We start from the raw sequence: 17,458 nt of genomic DNA on the forward strand, positions 1-17,458 counted from the left end.
CTGATCTCAACACACAGCCGAGAGGGACGCCGCCATGGTGTGTGTGGTGCCTAAGGTTTTATTTAAGTGCTCTGGGGAGAAGGGAGGTGAGGTTAAGGGGTTATGGTTAGGTTAATTGTCTGGTTAAGGGGTTAGAGTTTTGTTACGGGTGAGGTGAAGGGGTTAGGGTACGGTTAAGGGGTTATGTTTAGGTTAAAGGTTCAGTTCAGGGAATATGATTACGTTAAGGGTGAAATTATGGTTATGTTATGGGGTTAGGATCAGATTTGTTGTCAGGTTAAGGGGTTATGGTTAGGTTAAGGGGTGTGGGTTGTGTTAAGGGTCAGGTTTAGGGGTTATAGTTACAATAAGGGTGAGGTTAAGGGGCTAGGGTAAGGTTAAGAGTCAGGTTTAGTGGTTATAGTAAAGTTAAGGGTCAGGTTTAGGGGTTATAGGGGTTATAGTTACAATAAGGGTGAGGTTAAGGGGCTAGGGTAAGGTTAAGAGTCAGGTTTAGTGGTTATAGTAAAGTTAAGGGTCAGGTTTAGGGGTTATAGTTAAGTTAAGGGTCAGGTTTAGGGGTTATATTTAAGTTAAGGGTCAGGTTAATGTGAGCACCATATCTTTATATTTCTAGAATCATATCCAGCTGAGATTGAATTTAAGTAGAAATCCAGCCTGAGACAAATAGTAGCCATCTTTGTAACAAGTGAAAGGAACTCGGACTCTAAAACACAGATTAAATCAGATTACACTGATCCCATAAATAACATGAGGAAACACTGAGGCGCACCTCAGACTTCAGGCTTATTAAATCTTGCTAATGAGCCACAGGGAGGCAACAACAGCTCAATCCCTGAAGCAAACACAAGATAATTCCACTTCATTAAGTCGTTAAGAGGCAGAGTCTGTGATGTTTGTTAAAATAAACGACAACGTTTGCCGTTCAACGTACAAGAATCGTGGTTTTTAATAAACCCTCAAAGCAAAAACCTCACAGAAAAGTTCCTTGTTTGACATTTGGAGTGAAAATGATTGTTATTATTTAAAATAAAAGTATGGATTGTATATCCACGTTGGCGCCGCCTGTGTCTCGTCCACTTCATTTCATCTTCGTCAAATTGGCCAAAATAAACGTCACGACAGGTCGGTCGCGGTCGTCAAAGTCAGAAAGAATCTGAGGGTCAACATGTGGTGTGTTGTGTTTTGTTTTTAAAAAAAAAAAAAAAGGATAAATAGGAATTCACCATTTCCATTACCTGCATCTTCTGGATCTTCATCATAGTCTTCATCATCACCGGACGACAGAGAATCTGGAGGAAGAGGAAGACGTCGGGATTAGAAATGAACGTTTCGGACGAAAAGGAGACGAGATTTAATCTGCGAACGACAACCATCAGATAACACACACACACACACACACACACACAAACACACACACGGTTCCACTTTTTGTTTTGTGCAGCACGAGAGGAAACAAAGACAAAAAAGAAATGAAAGCAGGAATTTCGTGCCCAGTGGAGATTAAATGGTGTGTGTTCTGATTACGCACACACAAACACACACACACACACACACACACACACACACACACACACACACACTGCTCATTGAGAAAAGCATGAATGAGGCTACAGTTCTCTGTAGCGTGGCGGCGTCCTCAGATATTACAACCTAAACATTTCCACAGACGGTAAAAATGAGAGCTGCAGTGTGTGACACACACACACCGTCTCAGACACCGCCGCCTAACCACTCCTCCGCCACAGATACGACTGTTTCGATTGGCCGTATCGCACGTTGTTGGCGGCAGCTTTGTCATCATCTCTGCGACGTGACCTTGACACGCTCTGGTTCAGCGCCGCGGTCCTGGATAACGAGGGCCAGCTGTTACCTCCACGGCCCCCGCTGAGCCAGAAACTGCTCCTGAAACTCCTGAAACTCCTGAAACTCCCGACTCGTGCCCTTTCTCAATAAAAGCCACGGCGACTCCCGTCACGCGAGCTCCGCCACTGCTCGTGTGACGTAAAAATCCCTGTTAATCTCCAACGTTTAGCAAAAGAAATGTCTAAGTGTGAGTGAGTGAATGAGTGAGTGAATGAGTGAGTGAGTGAAGAGTCACGAGCACGACATCCAACACAAGAATCCAAGCCAACAATGATGAACTGTAGATTAACGTTAAAAAGACTTAAAAATCCCTGTTAATCTCCAACATTTAGCAAAAGAAATGTCTCAGTGTGAGTGAGTGAATGTGAGTGAGTGAATGAGTGAATATGAGTGAGTGAATGTGAGTGGGAGAATGAGTGAGTGAGTGGATGAGTGAATGAATATGAGTGAGTGGGTGAATGAGTGAGTAAATGAGTAAGTGAATAGGTGAATGAGTGATGTGAACGTTTTCTAATCTCTGAATGCGAGCGTTTTTAATCTCTTTTTTAATGCGATTTCCAGGCTTGGTAAACACTGAACGGCATTTTTCAACATTTTCATGGACAAAAGATTTTTAATTTTAATTAAATAATCGACAAACGACTCGATTCTAAAAACAATCGTTAGTTTTAGAACTAGAATTATTCCAACTTGAGGCGACACCAGCAAAATAAGTAAGTTTTTAAGGGCGATCGTCGCAGATCACAGTGAACGTGAAAATACAGAAGAAGATGTTTAAGACATTAGCATTTTTAGTGACGGGTAAGACACAAAAACCAAGGACGTATACATTTTTAAAGCGACTTCAGCAGCTCCAGTGGAGACGGACACTCTGACTGCGCCCTGTGGAGAACTGTTCACGAGTATTTCTGAACGGTTGCATCAGCGCCGCCTTCACATAAAAGGCTTCATGTTCTGTAGCAACGAGGACGAAAAGAAAACGCCAGCAAAGTTACATTCAAGCGTCGTCTGCCTGGGATTATACCACAGACTATATACTCCCTCCTCACACACACGATCGTGAAGGTGAAATTCACCATCGAATGAGCGAATGAGTGAAGTTTGTGATGCTAAATGAGCTGTAACAGGGTTGTGGGGGGAGGGGAGGGGAGGAGAAGGCGAGCGAGCGGTAGCTTCAAAGTGGCGACTTTTCCCGTAAAAACTCACGGACACCAGCTGAAACTGTTATTGACAACCAATTAGAAAGCAATTAGCCCGAAACACTTCATCATTGGAAACAGATGGGGCGGCAAGAAATGAGAGAGTTCACTCGCTCCCAACCTCCCCCCTCACACACACTCACACACACACACACACACACAGATGCACGTGTGCGGCTGCAAGCCGGGAAGAAAATCATCTGGGCAACTCAACCCCCCTCCTGGATCCACGCGTCAGCTCCAGGCTGCAGGAGGACACAACCGTCATCACAGATGTAAAAGCACGAAATCGTCCATCGCTCACGAGTTCCTTCAAAAACCTCAGACGCTCATACATCACACTTCACGTTCCCGTGTCATCTGAACACTCCGTATAAATCTGTTTTTTTACAGCATGTGGCTATAATATCCTGTTCTCCACCCTCCGCTCCATCTTAAACACACATGGACTATTGTGTCCCCACCCCCCACCGCTCAAATATTTGAGTAAGGTGTCAGATATTTAGGAGCGGTATCAAATGTAGCACCTGGACGATGTCCAGACGGCGGTGAAGCAGGGCCACATCAACACACACACACACACGGTAGGTACACATGTGGCAAACAAGAACCTTTACTTGAGAACCCTTGTTTAGGTGAAACGATCGTGGATAAAACTGTTTGATTATACTCAAGTACTTATAACTGCAAAGATTTGGTTGCCTCACTCACTCACTCACTCGCTCACCCGCTCACCTGTCACCCTGATGGTGTAGTTGCTGAGCAGCGTGCTGCTGTGGGCGAGCCAACACGAGTAGACGCCCGAGTCCTCGTACGACACGTTGGCGATGCGCACCATCCTCTGACCCAGCTGCACGCGGTCGCCGGCCACCAGTCCCGCGCCGTCTTTGAACCAGACGACCGGCTGCGAGCGGTCGCGCAGCTCGCACGACATGTCCAGGGTGTCCCCCGTGCCGAGGACCTGGTCCTTCAGGAAGGCCGTCTCGCTGGACACAGAGTCTGCACACGGGAAGGGAAGGGAAGAAAAAAAAGTTTTTAGGAAGACAGAAGAATTTGATGAATATGTAAAACAAAGCTCGAATTTGATCAATTATTTGGACAATTGTACGTAAAGACGAGTAAAATGTACCAAAAAAACTGTCTCAGAAAAAGACAGAAATAAGGACAAGCATGAAGAAGACCACAGATCAACCTTCCCTGTCAAACACCAGCTCATTTACTCCACCGACCCCGTGTGCCAAGGAAAAATCAACATGTTTACTGGCTGCAGTGAGGATGCGGGAGACATGGACGCACACATGTCTGGACAAATAAACACTGGCTCCCCTTGTGTCCCCTCTGGTTCTCCAAGCGGACGAGTCTCCTCCTCCAGACCTTGATTACACACATCACCGCCGTCAACCTCACGCGCTCGCCAATCAAGTCTGAGGCGACCATTCAAACGAAGGACGCGCTCAAGGACGCGCGCGTGTGTGTGTGTGTGTGTGTGTGAAGCTGACATCTTTGAACGAGCTGCTCGCTCGGGCGGCAACAGAGCGTACAAAACACGCGCTTGTTTCGCGCACGCATTAATGCAGAGGCGCACCATTCATGGGAAAGACTCAATGAGGTGTGTAAAGAGAGTGATTTACGGCGGCAAATACACCCACTGTTGACCCGCGGAGACTAAATCAGTGTTATATCAAGTACCTAAAAGGGATACTTGATTAAAAGTACAAGTACGTGAGCAGAAAATGACTTTGGAGAAGTTGAAGTCACTTTTTTTTTTGAATATCAAAAGTAAAAGTATTTGACATTTACTGTACTTGAGTATCAAGAGACATTTTCTGACGTTTTAGAAGTAAATGTATTAAAAAAAGTGAGGATTTAGGATTGAGCCATGGTGGTTCAGTGGTAGGGCGAGCTTAGATGGACAAATAGGTAGCTAGAAAGCTAGCTAAGATAGACAGACAGATAACTTGTTGGCTATTTAGCTAGCTGCTTCTATAGCGAGAGATAACTTGTTGGCTATTTAGTTAGCTGCTTAGATAGACAGACATATAACTTGTTGGCTATTTAGCTAGCTGCATAGATAGACAGACAGATAACCTGTTGGCTATTTAGCTAGCTGTTTAAACAGACAGACAGGCAGATGCTAGCTAGCAAGCTAGAGAAGTAAGACAGGCATATAGTAGCTACCTAGCAAGTTATCTACACTACTAAGAAAGCAAGAAACTACCTAGCAAGTTAGGATTTAGGATTGAGCCATGGTGGCTCAGTGGTAGAGGGGAGTTGTCTTCCAACTGGATGGCTGTGGGTTCAATTCCTTGCTCTGCTGAAATCCGATCAACATAAAATCAAAAGTAGCCTGCTTTTATTTTACATTGTGTTCTAAATGACTACATTAGAGTGCTTTTCTCACATTTTTGTGATATAATATAATTAATGTTCTTAAATAAAGAAAGCGATTGGAGGAAAAGTAAACTATAAAGAAGCTCACATTGGTACAGTAGTGCTACAGTTAAAGTTAATGGGGGCCATCGTGCAACATGTATGCCGTCAAACACATACACTGTATTCTGTAGTCATCAAAACGTCTCATTCGTCTTCCTGCTTTATCTCACCCTGAAAAGACTTTCCTCTCAGGTTCCAGGTCTTAAATTAAATAAAGTGAAAGAGTGAATGGATGAGTTGTGAAGTGTTTTCTCTTTGGTTGAAAACCAGTGATTTTAAGTCATAAATGCACTTCGGCCTCTGACTTTGACAATTATATTTACAACACTGTTGTTTTCTGGGGTTTTTTTCCCCCCCGCTGCCTTTTTTTGCCACACAAAAAGTTCCATTCAGGACGAAGCAAAACATGGAGGCGACGTTTGCCGAGAGCATAAATCCAAACCCAGCATGAATGACTCGTTACTTATGACCCCATGAGAAAGAAAAGGGAAAACATATCTGCAGGTCTTTAACATGGGGGGAACTGGACTTTATGAGCTAGATGTAATAATCTCCAGAGACTCATCGCTCACTTTGTCTTTATGGACGCGGAGCAGTAAAGCTCTGCTGCGTCACATTCACACACACACAACGGTACCTAAACATTAGAGCTGAATAAGCTGCGTAAAATATCGGATTGTGACATTTCTGACAGAACGTTGATTTAATTTAACACATTTAGTACATTCAGTATTCACTGTGTAAAAGGATAAAAGGTCCAGTGTGTGTTTTTTGGAGGGTTCATTGGCTGAAACTACACGTAGGAATTTCACGGGGGGGTTCTTCATAGCCTTAGAATAAGTCATGGAGTTGAAATGAGGGTCAGAGGCAGCCATTTTGTGCCTGAATGGACGCATGTTTAGCGAACAGCTTTGCTCACATGAGTCATTCTGAATCATAATGAACTAAATAAAGGAAAATGAGGAAACAAGAGTGAGAGTGGACAGGTGGAAATGAGAGGGGTCAACAAAGACGTCCTGTGAGATGGATAGACAATTAGCTAGTTGGCTTAGTTTGATAAATATACATACAAATAACTAGTTGATTAGCTAGCTAAATAAATGGCTAGCTAGAAAGCTAGCTAAAACAGACGCTTCTTAGCCAGCTAGCAAGCTAGAGAAGTAACACAGACGGGTAGTAGCTACCTAGCAAGTAGAGACAGATAGTAAAGTATGGAATTATTGTTGAATATTGACAAAAACATGTTGCCTAACCCAGCTTTAAGCCCCATTATCATATAGAACAGTGTGACTTTGTTTCCTCACTCTTTACTCACATGCAGATGAAGGTTCACGTTCACACCTGCAGCTGCTCAAAAACAACCACAGACATTTAAAGCACTGATATTATGAATTCCTCTCGTTTTCACACACATTTTCAAAGAACTGTCAAACGCGGCGGTGATCAAACCCGTGACCTCACCGTACAACCGTCCCCTCCGAGGCAGAACGAGGCAGCTACAGTCTGGACACGAAAAGCTCCCCCGAAAGTGAAGCCTTTTTCCGACCAAATCCACTTTTATTCAAAACAGCCTCACATTCAAATCTGCATTTCAAAGAGAAGCATCTGACGCTGAAAGAGATATTTTTTCATTGCCGGTGACCACAAAAAAAAAAGAGGGCTTTTTCTCTCCCCAGTGTGACACCTGAGAAATTGAATTTTTTAACATATGGCAGATATTTTGTTTTGTTCTTTTATTTTTGGATGCATTTGTTTAGCCTCTGGCTGTGCACGAACATCACTGCAACCTGTTTTTAGATTTTGTTACAAATGAGCTGCTTTGCAATTCCTAATTCATTTAAGTGAAACGTTGTTTGCTTGTTTGTTTGTTTTAACGGGAGTAAAAGTAAAGCGAGAATAATAACACTATGATTTATGATGTGGAGGAAATCGCAGAGGCTGCAATTTAAAGCATTTCTGGCGTTATTGATCAATAATTCTTTAATAACCTTTCACTTCACATAAATCTCGTAATGTGAGAGACGTCAGATTGGTCAAATTAGGATCTGTATGAAACCAACAACCACATAAACTCCTTAAAATCTGTGTTTTACAGCAGTAAATCTCCTGGATAAAAGATAAATGTTGGGTTTTCTAGCCTTTTATTTCCGATATAGGTAAAATGAAGCCTTTATCAAGCGTAGGGTTCAATCGCTCGATAACCCGAGACCAGCACTGACCGGGAAGGAGAAAGCGGGCTATCCTCACTTCCTCTTTTTGGTTCCGAAGCGATGGATGCTATGTCATTCAGACAGTTTGATGTGCTTCCAGGCTGTATGTTTTTACCTCCAACAGGTTTGACTTCTTCCTCCACGTTCAAAACAAATACCCAAATGTTGGGTAAAAAAACGGACCGCCCTGCGCACGGCGACAGCTCCTACGCGTCTTCCTGTACTCCCTCATTCAGTCGCTCAGTGTGTCAGAAAGTGTGAGCGAGAGAGAGAGTGAGAGGAGGGGGGAGGGGTGGAGACGCTTCCCACATAAAGAGGCCTTTTCATCCCGGGGGCCACAGTCTGCCCGCCGGCCCCTGGACAAGTTTGTCCAGGATAAATAAACCTCTTCAGAGGCACAGAAAAGACGGAGTCCGTGGGCGCGCGTTTGCAGATAGCGCGACCGCAGCGTCTCAAAGAGAGACTTTATATGATTCTGAAGGGCCATTTGTTATGATACCGAGCCCAGAGGGTAAGAAGGGCAGCAAGGGCGGGGGTGGGGGGGGCTTCTTGATTTATGGAGTGCCCGTCCAGCTCCAAACACACACACACACACAGTGCCACATTTAGAAATCACAGCTACACGCACACATATGTACGTATCCAAGCACACACACACACACTCAAAAAGTACATATCACACATTGCTTCCAGCTGGACCAAAGTTCCGGTGAGAGCGTGTGTGTGTGTGTGTGTGTGCGCTCCCACTCTCTTCACACACACACACACACACACAAGTCTGGCAGCCGCTAGCTCACACATGCCGCGCCGGATGAGGAAACGGCAGGAATGTCTACATGTTGATATCGAGTTGGACGCCACCGGGTCGCCGCGGCGGTGGATCTGTTCAGGAAGCACTTTTACATCAAACAGGATCGTCACCGAGCGCAGAGGCAAAAGACTTAATGAGACAAACGAGCCGAGACGAAGCCTTTGATTCATGCTTTACTCGCGAAACCTCACAACAAGCGGACGATGGGATTTGGTATCGAAGCGCTCTTTAAAACAAGTGTTCATTTTTCATTTGAGTAAAGAAAAATGAAGATGAGGTGACAAAAATGACAAACCCCCATTAGATTACATCATCTCGGATGACTCAAATATGACAAAAACTAAACGGTGCTTTAGTCCTAAGACGATAAATCAAAATTAAACTACACTTTGAGCCAATCAGTTTCTATATATTAGTGACGGCACCTCAGGGATCAACGGTGGCCTCGTCCACTCTTCTTTTTTGCCTCCAAATGTGGAAACAACACATGGTTTGTCCTTTTCAGGCTGCCGTAGAAAGATGGCCGCCCCTGAAAAGCAAGGCCCTTGCATTAAGTGCATATAAAAGGCCTGTTCTACAGCTCCAAAATTCAAATTATATACACTTATATGAGCAAGCATTCAATTTCTGAATAAACAATGTAAATGTCACACGCTGGACCTTTAAAAACAGGTTAGAAACCCAAAGATTTTCGGTTAAAATTTTCGTTTAAGAGTAAATCTTTTGGAATTGGTTTGTTTTTTTTCTTTTGGAACCGATATTTCAGTCTTGTGTGACGTAAAATGAGAAAACCTTTTCGCAATCAACACAATGCAAGGTTGACGGATTTATTTCCTTCTCCAAACACGAGCGCGCTTCACCTCTGCGCCGTCTTTACGCTTTTTTTTCCATTTCATTAGCGTCCTCTAAACTCGCTGCCGCTCCTCCGGGCTGATTTACGGCCGCTGCCGTGAACAGGATGACGTCTTCTCTCGCTCGGGCTGTTTTGCATAAAGCAGCGTCCGCCGCATGTTTAAACAGGTCGCTGAGAGAGGACCATAAACGCGGCGAGAGATTACAGGAGGTTAACGGGTGCTTTTATTGAGCCGGGTGAAAAAGCAGCAGCAGCACAAACCTCTTTTTAAACCATATCTGTGTTTAACGTGCGTTTGAAAGCGATGTATTCCAGGTGGGCCGTGGGAATCATTCATCTTTATCAAGCTAACCCCCTTTTTCTTATTCCACCCGTGTGTGTGTGTGAAGCCAGCAGGAAGTGATGTTTGCAGTGAGATTTAAAATAGGTGTTAGAGACTATTCGGGCCACACTGACATAAATGAAGCCACAACTACAAGTTTTCAAAAGAAATACTAATCAGTAAATCCATTATTTCTATGCAACGTGTGTGTGTAGTAAAAAAATGTTTCCTTATCTGTGAATATTTCAAAAATAAAAGTCTTTTGTCGGGGCCGGATACAATTGGCTCGGGGGCCTTATGTGGCCCCGGGGGCCTTATGTTGCCCATGTGTGCCCCGAGTCGTGCTTCAAGATAATTAGGTGAAATATTAAAAAGATTAAAAAAAAGATATTAAAAGAGTGATTAAACCGTCAAACTATTTCACATCAATCAGTCCAAGTTCACGGGGTTTCGATCTTTGTCGGTCGACAGAATGAGTGAATGAGTGAATGGGTGAACGGGTGAACGCCAAAGATAAACAGGTAACTTTAAGGTTAAAAATAAGCAGTGGAGGTGGTTTGGACTGTGTTCTGCAAACCTGCAGAAGCTGCCAACGCTTTGGCACACTCTGCGTCACATGACCTTCAAACAGGATCCGTTCACCCCGGCCCCCCCCGCCTCCCAAAACCATGCACCTCCATAAAGGACACATTTCTCTTCCTCCGTTCACAGCGATTGTAACCGGCTCGCCCTGAAGAGCTCCTTTTCTTTTTTTTTTTTTTTTTTTTTTCTTCCACCGTTGTGCCATGTGCGCTGAAAGCCCCCTAATCTCTGTTTAATATGGTTTGGCCGGATGTAAATACCCCCGCACAATGCCCTTAATCTGGGCCCTGCCTGACAACCTCACACCGTTACTGCGGAGCCTGCCAGGAGGAGACGGAGAGAGAGAGAGAGAGAAAGGAGGGATGGTTCGGTGGAGATCAAGGAGGAGGAGAGAGAAAGGAGGGAGGTTTTTTTGTTGCCTCTCCTTTCTTTACGGAGCGGAGCCGCCCCCGGGTTTCAAAGGAGCCTCTAAAATCAAGTTTAAAGATGGACGACGTCGCCTCCAAAAACATCCCGCCTCGGGACGCTTCCAGCTCGGCTCCGCCTCCTCCCTCCCGTCGCCTGGCCTCCGCTCGGCTGCATTAACGAGCATCGGAAGCTACTGTACGTCCAGAGCATCCTGGCAGCGTCCAATCGTCTTTGGTCCTTTCACAGCCTCCTCCCCCCCTCCTCCTCCTCCTCCTCCTCTTCTTCGTCCCTCAGTACAGGACCGTGCAGGGTTTGGTCCGCGGTAATTGTCATTCCAAAGACGAACTGGCCTAGTTTCAATTCAGCAGACAAGTGTAAGACGCTGGGCCCACAAAAGCCAGGATGTCAGCAGAGTGTGTGTGTGTGTGTGTGTGTGGCTACGATACAACATAATCCCCAAAAACATTGAGGAACCAATCTGATTACAAGGCGGTTTGTTTTGGATCTCACGTCCCGTAAGTCGTCATCTTATCTCACAGAAACGCTGACTCAGCACGAGCAGACGCCAATGAAACCTTAAACTTTGACCTATTGACCCCGACCAGGACTCCTGATAACACACACACACACACAGAGGTCAGCACAGCTCTCCTTCTAAGGACTCTCAGTGACTTCCATTCATAAAAAAGGTGTTTTCTCTAATCTCCCTAATCTTAATCCAACAAAAATTCAAATCTTAGTCCTGAACTTTAACCACTTCCTCAGAAAATGAGGTTCCTGCCTCATTAGGACCAGGTTTGTTGGTCTCGATGAGGACTACGGATCCAGACGAGGTCAGCGTTTAAGAACACACACACAGAGACGCTCTCCAGATACATCCCATAAATAATGACATGTGTGTGTGTGAGTCAGTGTCACTCACACACACACACACACACACACACAGGAGTTCACTGAGGAGCCTCTTCGAATTCTAATTGTTTTTTTATTGTTTTTATTGTTGCTGTTCTATAATTGTTTTTTTTTGTAAGGTGAGCATGAGTCCTGAAAGGCACCTATAAATAAAATGCATTATAAATATTATTATTATTATTATTATTGTTATTGATAATAATAATAATAATGATAATAAACGTACAATTTCTCAGCTTTCAGAAACCGCCAAAATAAACCCTGCGTCCGTCTCATCTGCACCCGAGCAGGGGGCGGGACACGCCCCTAATCCCATCATCCTCTGCTTCCCACCAGGAAGTGCCTTCACTCGCAGAGAGAAGAGGAGCTTCTGTGTGGGGACGAAGAACAGCAGCAGAAACTTTCTCTTTCTCTTTTTTCCAGGCACAAAGTTTATTATTTTAGCTCCGCTGGCAGAATAACAGGGGGAGGAGCTGGGCTCTGTGGACGTGGGAGGGGCTTTAAACACAAGCTCCTGTGTGTGTGTGTGTGTGTGTGTGAGCTCAGACCACAGGTTGTTTTAGAGAAGGATGGAAAGATGGAGAAATAAAGACGAGGAGGAGGAGGATGTTTAGACTACATTTATCTGTTTTTGTCGCACTGAATTTAAGGAAGTAAAAAAAAAGACTTTTGATTTTGACAAACGCACACCTGTGTGTGTTTAAAACCTTTCTTTATTCAACATATTTTACTGAATTCATTCATTTGTTTCATTGAATTGACTGTTTTCTTGTCACTTGGTTCATAACGAGTCTGAAAGTGTTGGAAATGATCAAGTTCTCAATCGTCTTTATTGTCCACGAACGCAAAATGATTCACTTTTAATGATTTATTTGTTATATGGAGCAAAGAACATATTCACATTTAAGAATGTTGTTTTAATTGAGTAATTGATTCATAATTGATTCATCTGTTAAATTAAATCACACTGAACATGAATGAAACGTGGTTCCTGCAGATGGGAATACACTAAAGTGTAAACGTGGAAGACGCAGGTTTGGACGCAGGAAACCTGATTGTGATCATGTCGACGACACAGATTTGACTTTGACTCCTGGCAGACGTGAGGAAGAGGATGAAAGAGTGAGCAGATGTGAACGTGTGACTGAAAGAAAGAGAGAGAGCGCAGAGGGAGATGAAAGAAACACTCACATCTCCATGAGAAACTCTCCACGCTCCATTATTTTCTTTTTCATCCTCAAGTTTCCACTATGTCACACACACACACACACATTAAAATCTTAGCTTAAAATGAGTTAGTTCTGCCTTATTAGGACCAGGTTTTGGTCTCCTACTGGTCCTGACAAGGTCAGTGTTTATGCCAGAAGAAGGGTCCTGAAGAGGCAACAAATACAGGAGCGTTCTGTGTACACACACACAGTCTTGTACAGTAGCACTGGTGAGGACGCGCCTTACATTAACCCTTAACCTAACCCTTAGAACCAGGTCTAAAGTGGTCACACACAAACCTGAAAATTAAATATGGATTTCATCGTTCAAAAAGATTGTCTTTTGTTTGCTTGAACGTACACTTTTGCTCCCTCGCTTGTTCTTTTTGTGCGCCAGGGTGCGATTCTGACCCTGGGCGGGGCTTAGGATGCCGTCTGCTGATTGGCTTTTGGTTCGACAGCTCAGTGGAGCGTCTGGAACGAGATAATTGTGAGAATCTGACAAATGTTAGATACTCTAATGGACTTGGATGTAGCCAATCAGCAGGCAGCTTCCTAAGCCCCGCCCAGCGTCAGAATCGCAAACGCAAAATAATCAACAAAAATTCCATTGCAAACAAAAAGTGTTTTTTTTTTTATGATTAAATCCATGTTTTCTTTGAAAATGTGTGTATTTTGATTGTGTGGTTCATTTCTGAGTACACACCGACTGCAATCACCATCAATCACGACAATTAAATCAAAATAAATGATGTCACGGACGCAGAGGTGACCGTTAATCCAGGTGTGAGCCAGAGAGAGAGACAGGGAGACAGAGAGAGAGACTTTCTTTACTTTCACTAAAACAGCAGCAGTCTCTCCTCTTCACAGCATCACAAATATTTTGTCAGATTGAACTGCTGCAGCTGAATAATCCGAAACTCTCACACACACACACACACACACACACACCCTGTCTCTGAAAAACCAGTCGTGCCGATGCGACACAACGAGCCTCTTTGTTTCCCTGCTCGTCTGCCTTATCTGTTAAGTATCTCAACAATTTCCTTAAGGGGAGCTTTGTAATTAAAAACCTGCCGTGTGTCAACGCCGCTGTCAGCCAGCAGCGAGACTGCATGTGTGTGTGTGTGTGTGTGTGTGTGTGAGAGTGGCAGTTCACAGGACAATCAAACGGCTGCTGCACTGATGACAACGAGCCAAAGAACGACAGAAAAACCAGTGGAACGTCAGAGAGAGAGAGAGACAAACCCACAGTGGGAACAGAGTGGGTGGTGGTGGAGCAGGGGTTCAGACGTGAGGAGAACACAGACAGGTCCTTGTTTTCATCTATAATTCATCCACTGACAAGCAGGGACACTTTCAAAGAGCATTAATGAGGCGGATTAACACACACACACACACACACACACACACACAGTGTGCAGAGGTCGTGAGCTGAACGTGACCTGCTGATCCACCGCTGATCCACCGCTCACCTGAGAGCACGTTTAAAGGGCCCGGGGAGAAAACGAAGATAAAATATTATAGAAGTGTATGAAATCGAGAGGGTCAGAGGCGGAGCTTACAGAAGCCCACGGTGGACAAATGAAACACCCTCTGATTTTCCATCTTCAAAAGATTCATCAACGATAGACTTTTTTTCCGGCTTCTTAAATGTGAATATTTTCCGGTATCTCAGCGTCGTCGCGTGACAAAATAAATCATTACGCGGCGCAGCCAACTTTGCTTTGTTGACAAAACAAAGTGGCCCGAGAGTCGGCTTTTACTTGAAGGGTTTGAGAAACTACGCCAAATTGGCGTGTGAATTGGCGGATCAGAGCGCAGCGCATTCTGCAACCGGTGTATCTCTGGGGCGGTTACGCTCACAATTCCCTTTCCCAGGAAAACTAACTACGGTGGCCAACGCAGACCAGAAAAAAGGGATCTTAGCAGTTAGCTTCTGCTTTAAAATGTGGAACACGTGTGCTCTGATTGGTTTGTCCGTTGGCGGCACGAGATAGCGGAGGAAGGGAATATTGTTCACCGTATATGTCAAATCTAAAAATCAACATGTGCGATCATTCATTCGGGACGTAGAAAGTAAATAAAACAGATTAGAAATCACTACTTTAAAAGGTTTCAACAGACACTTTTGCTATGCTTTTCCAGCAGTGACAGTACCTGGTGTTTCCAAGCGATACTAAAGTGTGACGAGAGAGAGAGTGTCGTCACTGGAAGAGTCATGAGCGCGACGTCACGGCCGAAGAATCAAAGCCAACAATGCCGAACTGTAGCTCAGTTAAAAAGACTTAAAAATCTCTGAAAACGTGCATTAATCTCCAACATTTAACAAAGCAAATGTCTAAAATGTCAATATTTAACACTCTGGGGTATTTAGCGACATCACTGCCGAAAGCCGGGGATTGTGTGTTCAGACCGCGACCCGTTCAGTGGTATTTCAGTTCAGTGGTCGCACGCAGGAAGTGCTGAACGATTCTGTGAACAAATCTTTTTAAATAGACTGATTCTAATGATTCTAATGACACCCAAAACAACTGCTTTACAAGTCACGAGTTTGTCGCTTATAAAAACCACGTCGCGGCAGTTTCACACAGCCGTTGCTATGACGACGGCGCTCACTTTGAGGAGGAGCTATGAAGTCATGGAACACCAACCAAAAAGTGCCGAGCCGAGCCGAGGCGGTACCATGTAGTGGAAAAGCGCCATTTCACGTACTTTAGGAAAAGCACAAATAAAATCCTTTGTGAACGACGCTCGCTTGAGTCTGTGATCTGATATAAAAGACTTTTAATAACATTTTGCGTAGCAACAGGTTTTTTCGACTCACACACACACACACACACACACAGAGGGCGTCTAGACAGTTTAACTTAGCGAGAGCTTAAAGAAAATCTCCCTCATACATAACATCGTGCTGCGAAGGACGAGACAGCGCAGAGTAAAACATGATATTGGAAAAACATAATCTGATGAAAGCTGCGTGAATTCAGGAGCTCTGGGTATAAATCATCTTTTTATAGGTTAACAGTGTTTTGTCATGAAACCTCGCGACAGTGCGCCGTACACGGTAGTCCAGGAGAGACACACCTCACTCACAATGATGCATCTGTTCAACGGGGAGTCGCGTTTTAATGTTTAATCCCATCCAGAAAAGTGTCAGGTGGATTAAGTGCCTGATGGACGGAGGATAGAAAAGTCATTGTTCAACAAGTCGTCATCCTCCGAGCTCATTTGGCGTACATGACGCGCGGCGCCTGCCAAGAAGATCTCTCGATAAAAGCTGCAGGGAAAGTTCACGCGGAAGACGCGGGGAGTGGAAGGAATCTCCTTCATCTGTGTGTGTGTGTCAGAGCCTGGTATTCCTTATGTTGTGGGGACACAGTACGGGGACTCGTCTTCCCTATGGGGACATAAATCATGTCCCCGTCGTGTAAATGACTGCATTTTAAGGCGGAGACGTGGTTTATCAAAGTTAGTCAATGCAACGTCCTCTGAAGTCACGCAAACCAGTGTGTGTGTGTGTGTTCTTGTATGGGTATCTTTGTGAGGACCAACACATTTTTTAGAGAAAGTGAGGACACTTTAGGAAATTGAGGACATATTTGGGAAAGTGAAGACATTTTGGGAGAGTGAAGACATTTTGGGAAAGTGAGGACACCTTTCACCCCACAGTAGGTTGTGTATTATTCTTCAGGGTTAACCATCACAACTACATGCCTAACGCCTATTTACTGACTAATTATTAAACCAGGTTCTTTATCCTCAAAAAAGTCTGTTACAGTTGTGAGGACAAGATTGTCCTCACAAAGACAGGTTTGTTTGACAATTGGACACTGACCACACACACACACACAGACTTTCCGCGATCCTTTAATTTCTATGTTTCTCTCTTTTCATCTTCTTTCACTGCCTCCCTTTCATGAGCCGCCACTGCTCACACAGACATAACATTGACTTAACTACAGACTCCGCGTAGGCCTGTAATACACACACACACACACACGCACACACACACGCACACGCACACAACAGCAAAAGTGAATGTGCTGAATTCATGTGTCTGCTGCTGCACAGAAGGCGTTGGAGCTCAGGAGCCAAATATTTCATCTGAGCTCCACGGGGGCACTTTGTGTGTGTGTGTGTGTGTGTGTCAGTAAACACACACACACACACACACACACACACACACACACACACAAGCAGCTTCTGGTCTTTGTCATTAGTCACTCGCTCTGGTCAACACGACTCCTCAAACATTTCTTCGTTTCACGCAGCTTGGAAATGCCACCGGGCTTCGGACGAATAAACAACAACATTAAACGTAAACACACACACACACACACACACACGCACACATACATACAGTCCACAGCTGCAGATTTATTCCAGTAACTTAATAAAAGTGTGTGACCTTATTTTCTGACCCACAAAGGCTTCTTTTACGTGAGAAAATCACAGTTTTCCAGCCAAGAACACGTAGTTTTGTAAATGTACGGTGGCCCGCAGGAGTCAGTGGAATGGAAAATGAAAAACAGCTCAACGTAAACAACTGTTACGTGGTAGAAGTATCATTATTAGTCCAAAGATACTTTCAAAATGTGTATTTACAATTCGGGTGTGAACTTTCAAGGACACACACACACACACACACACA

The 17,458-nt window shown here is 44.3% G+C and overlaps 1 protein-coding gene across 8 annotated transcripts in view; it reads right to left on the reverse strand.

Moving 5' to 3' along the window:
• Positions 1 to 17,458, reverse strand: part of fgfr3 (fibroblast growth factor receptor 3) — a 68,651-nt gene that overhangs the window by 40,925 nt on the left and 10,268 nt on the right. For 5 of the 8 annotated variants that reach the window (XM_044047240.1, XM_044047239.1, XM_044047236.1 and 2 more), the window contains exons 3-4: positions 3,801 to 4,064; positions 1,227 to 1,292 (exon numbers count right to left, since the gene is read on the reverse strand). In XM_044047240.1, coding sequence (XP_043903175.1) covers positions 1,227 to 1,292; positions 3,801 to 4,064 — 330 coding nt within the window. The remainder of the gene's footprint in view (positions 1 to 1,226; positions 1,293 to 3,800; positions 4,065 to 17,458) is intronic. The other 3 variants (XM_044047243.1, XM_044047241.1, XM_044047242.1) reach the window with 1 other exon arrangement.

This window comes from Solea senegalensis, linkage group LG16 (assembly GCF_019176455.1).
Source record: "Solea senegalensis isolate Sse05_10M linkage group LG16, IFAPA_SoseM_1, whole genome shotgun sequence".
Classification (NCBI taxonomy): domain Eukaryota; kingdom Metazoa; phylum Chordata; class Actinopteri; order Pleuronectiformes; family Soleidae; genus Solea; species Solea senegalensis.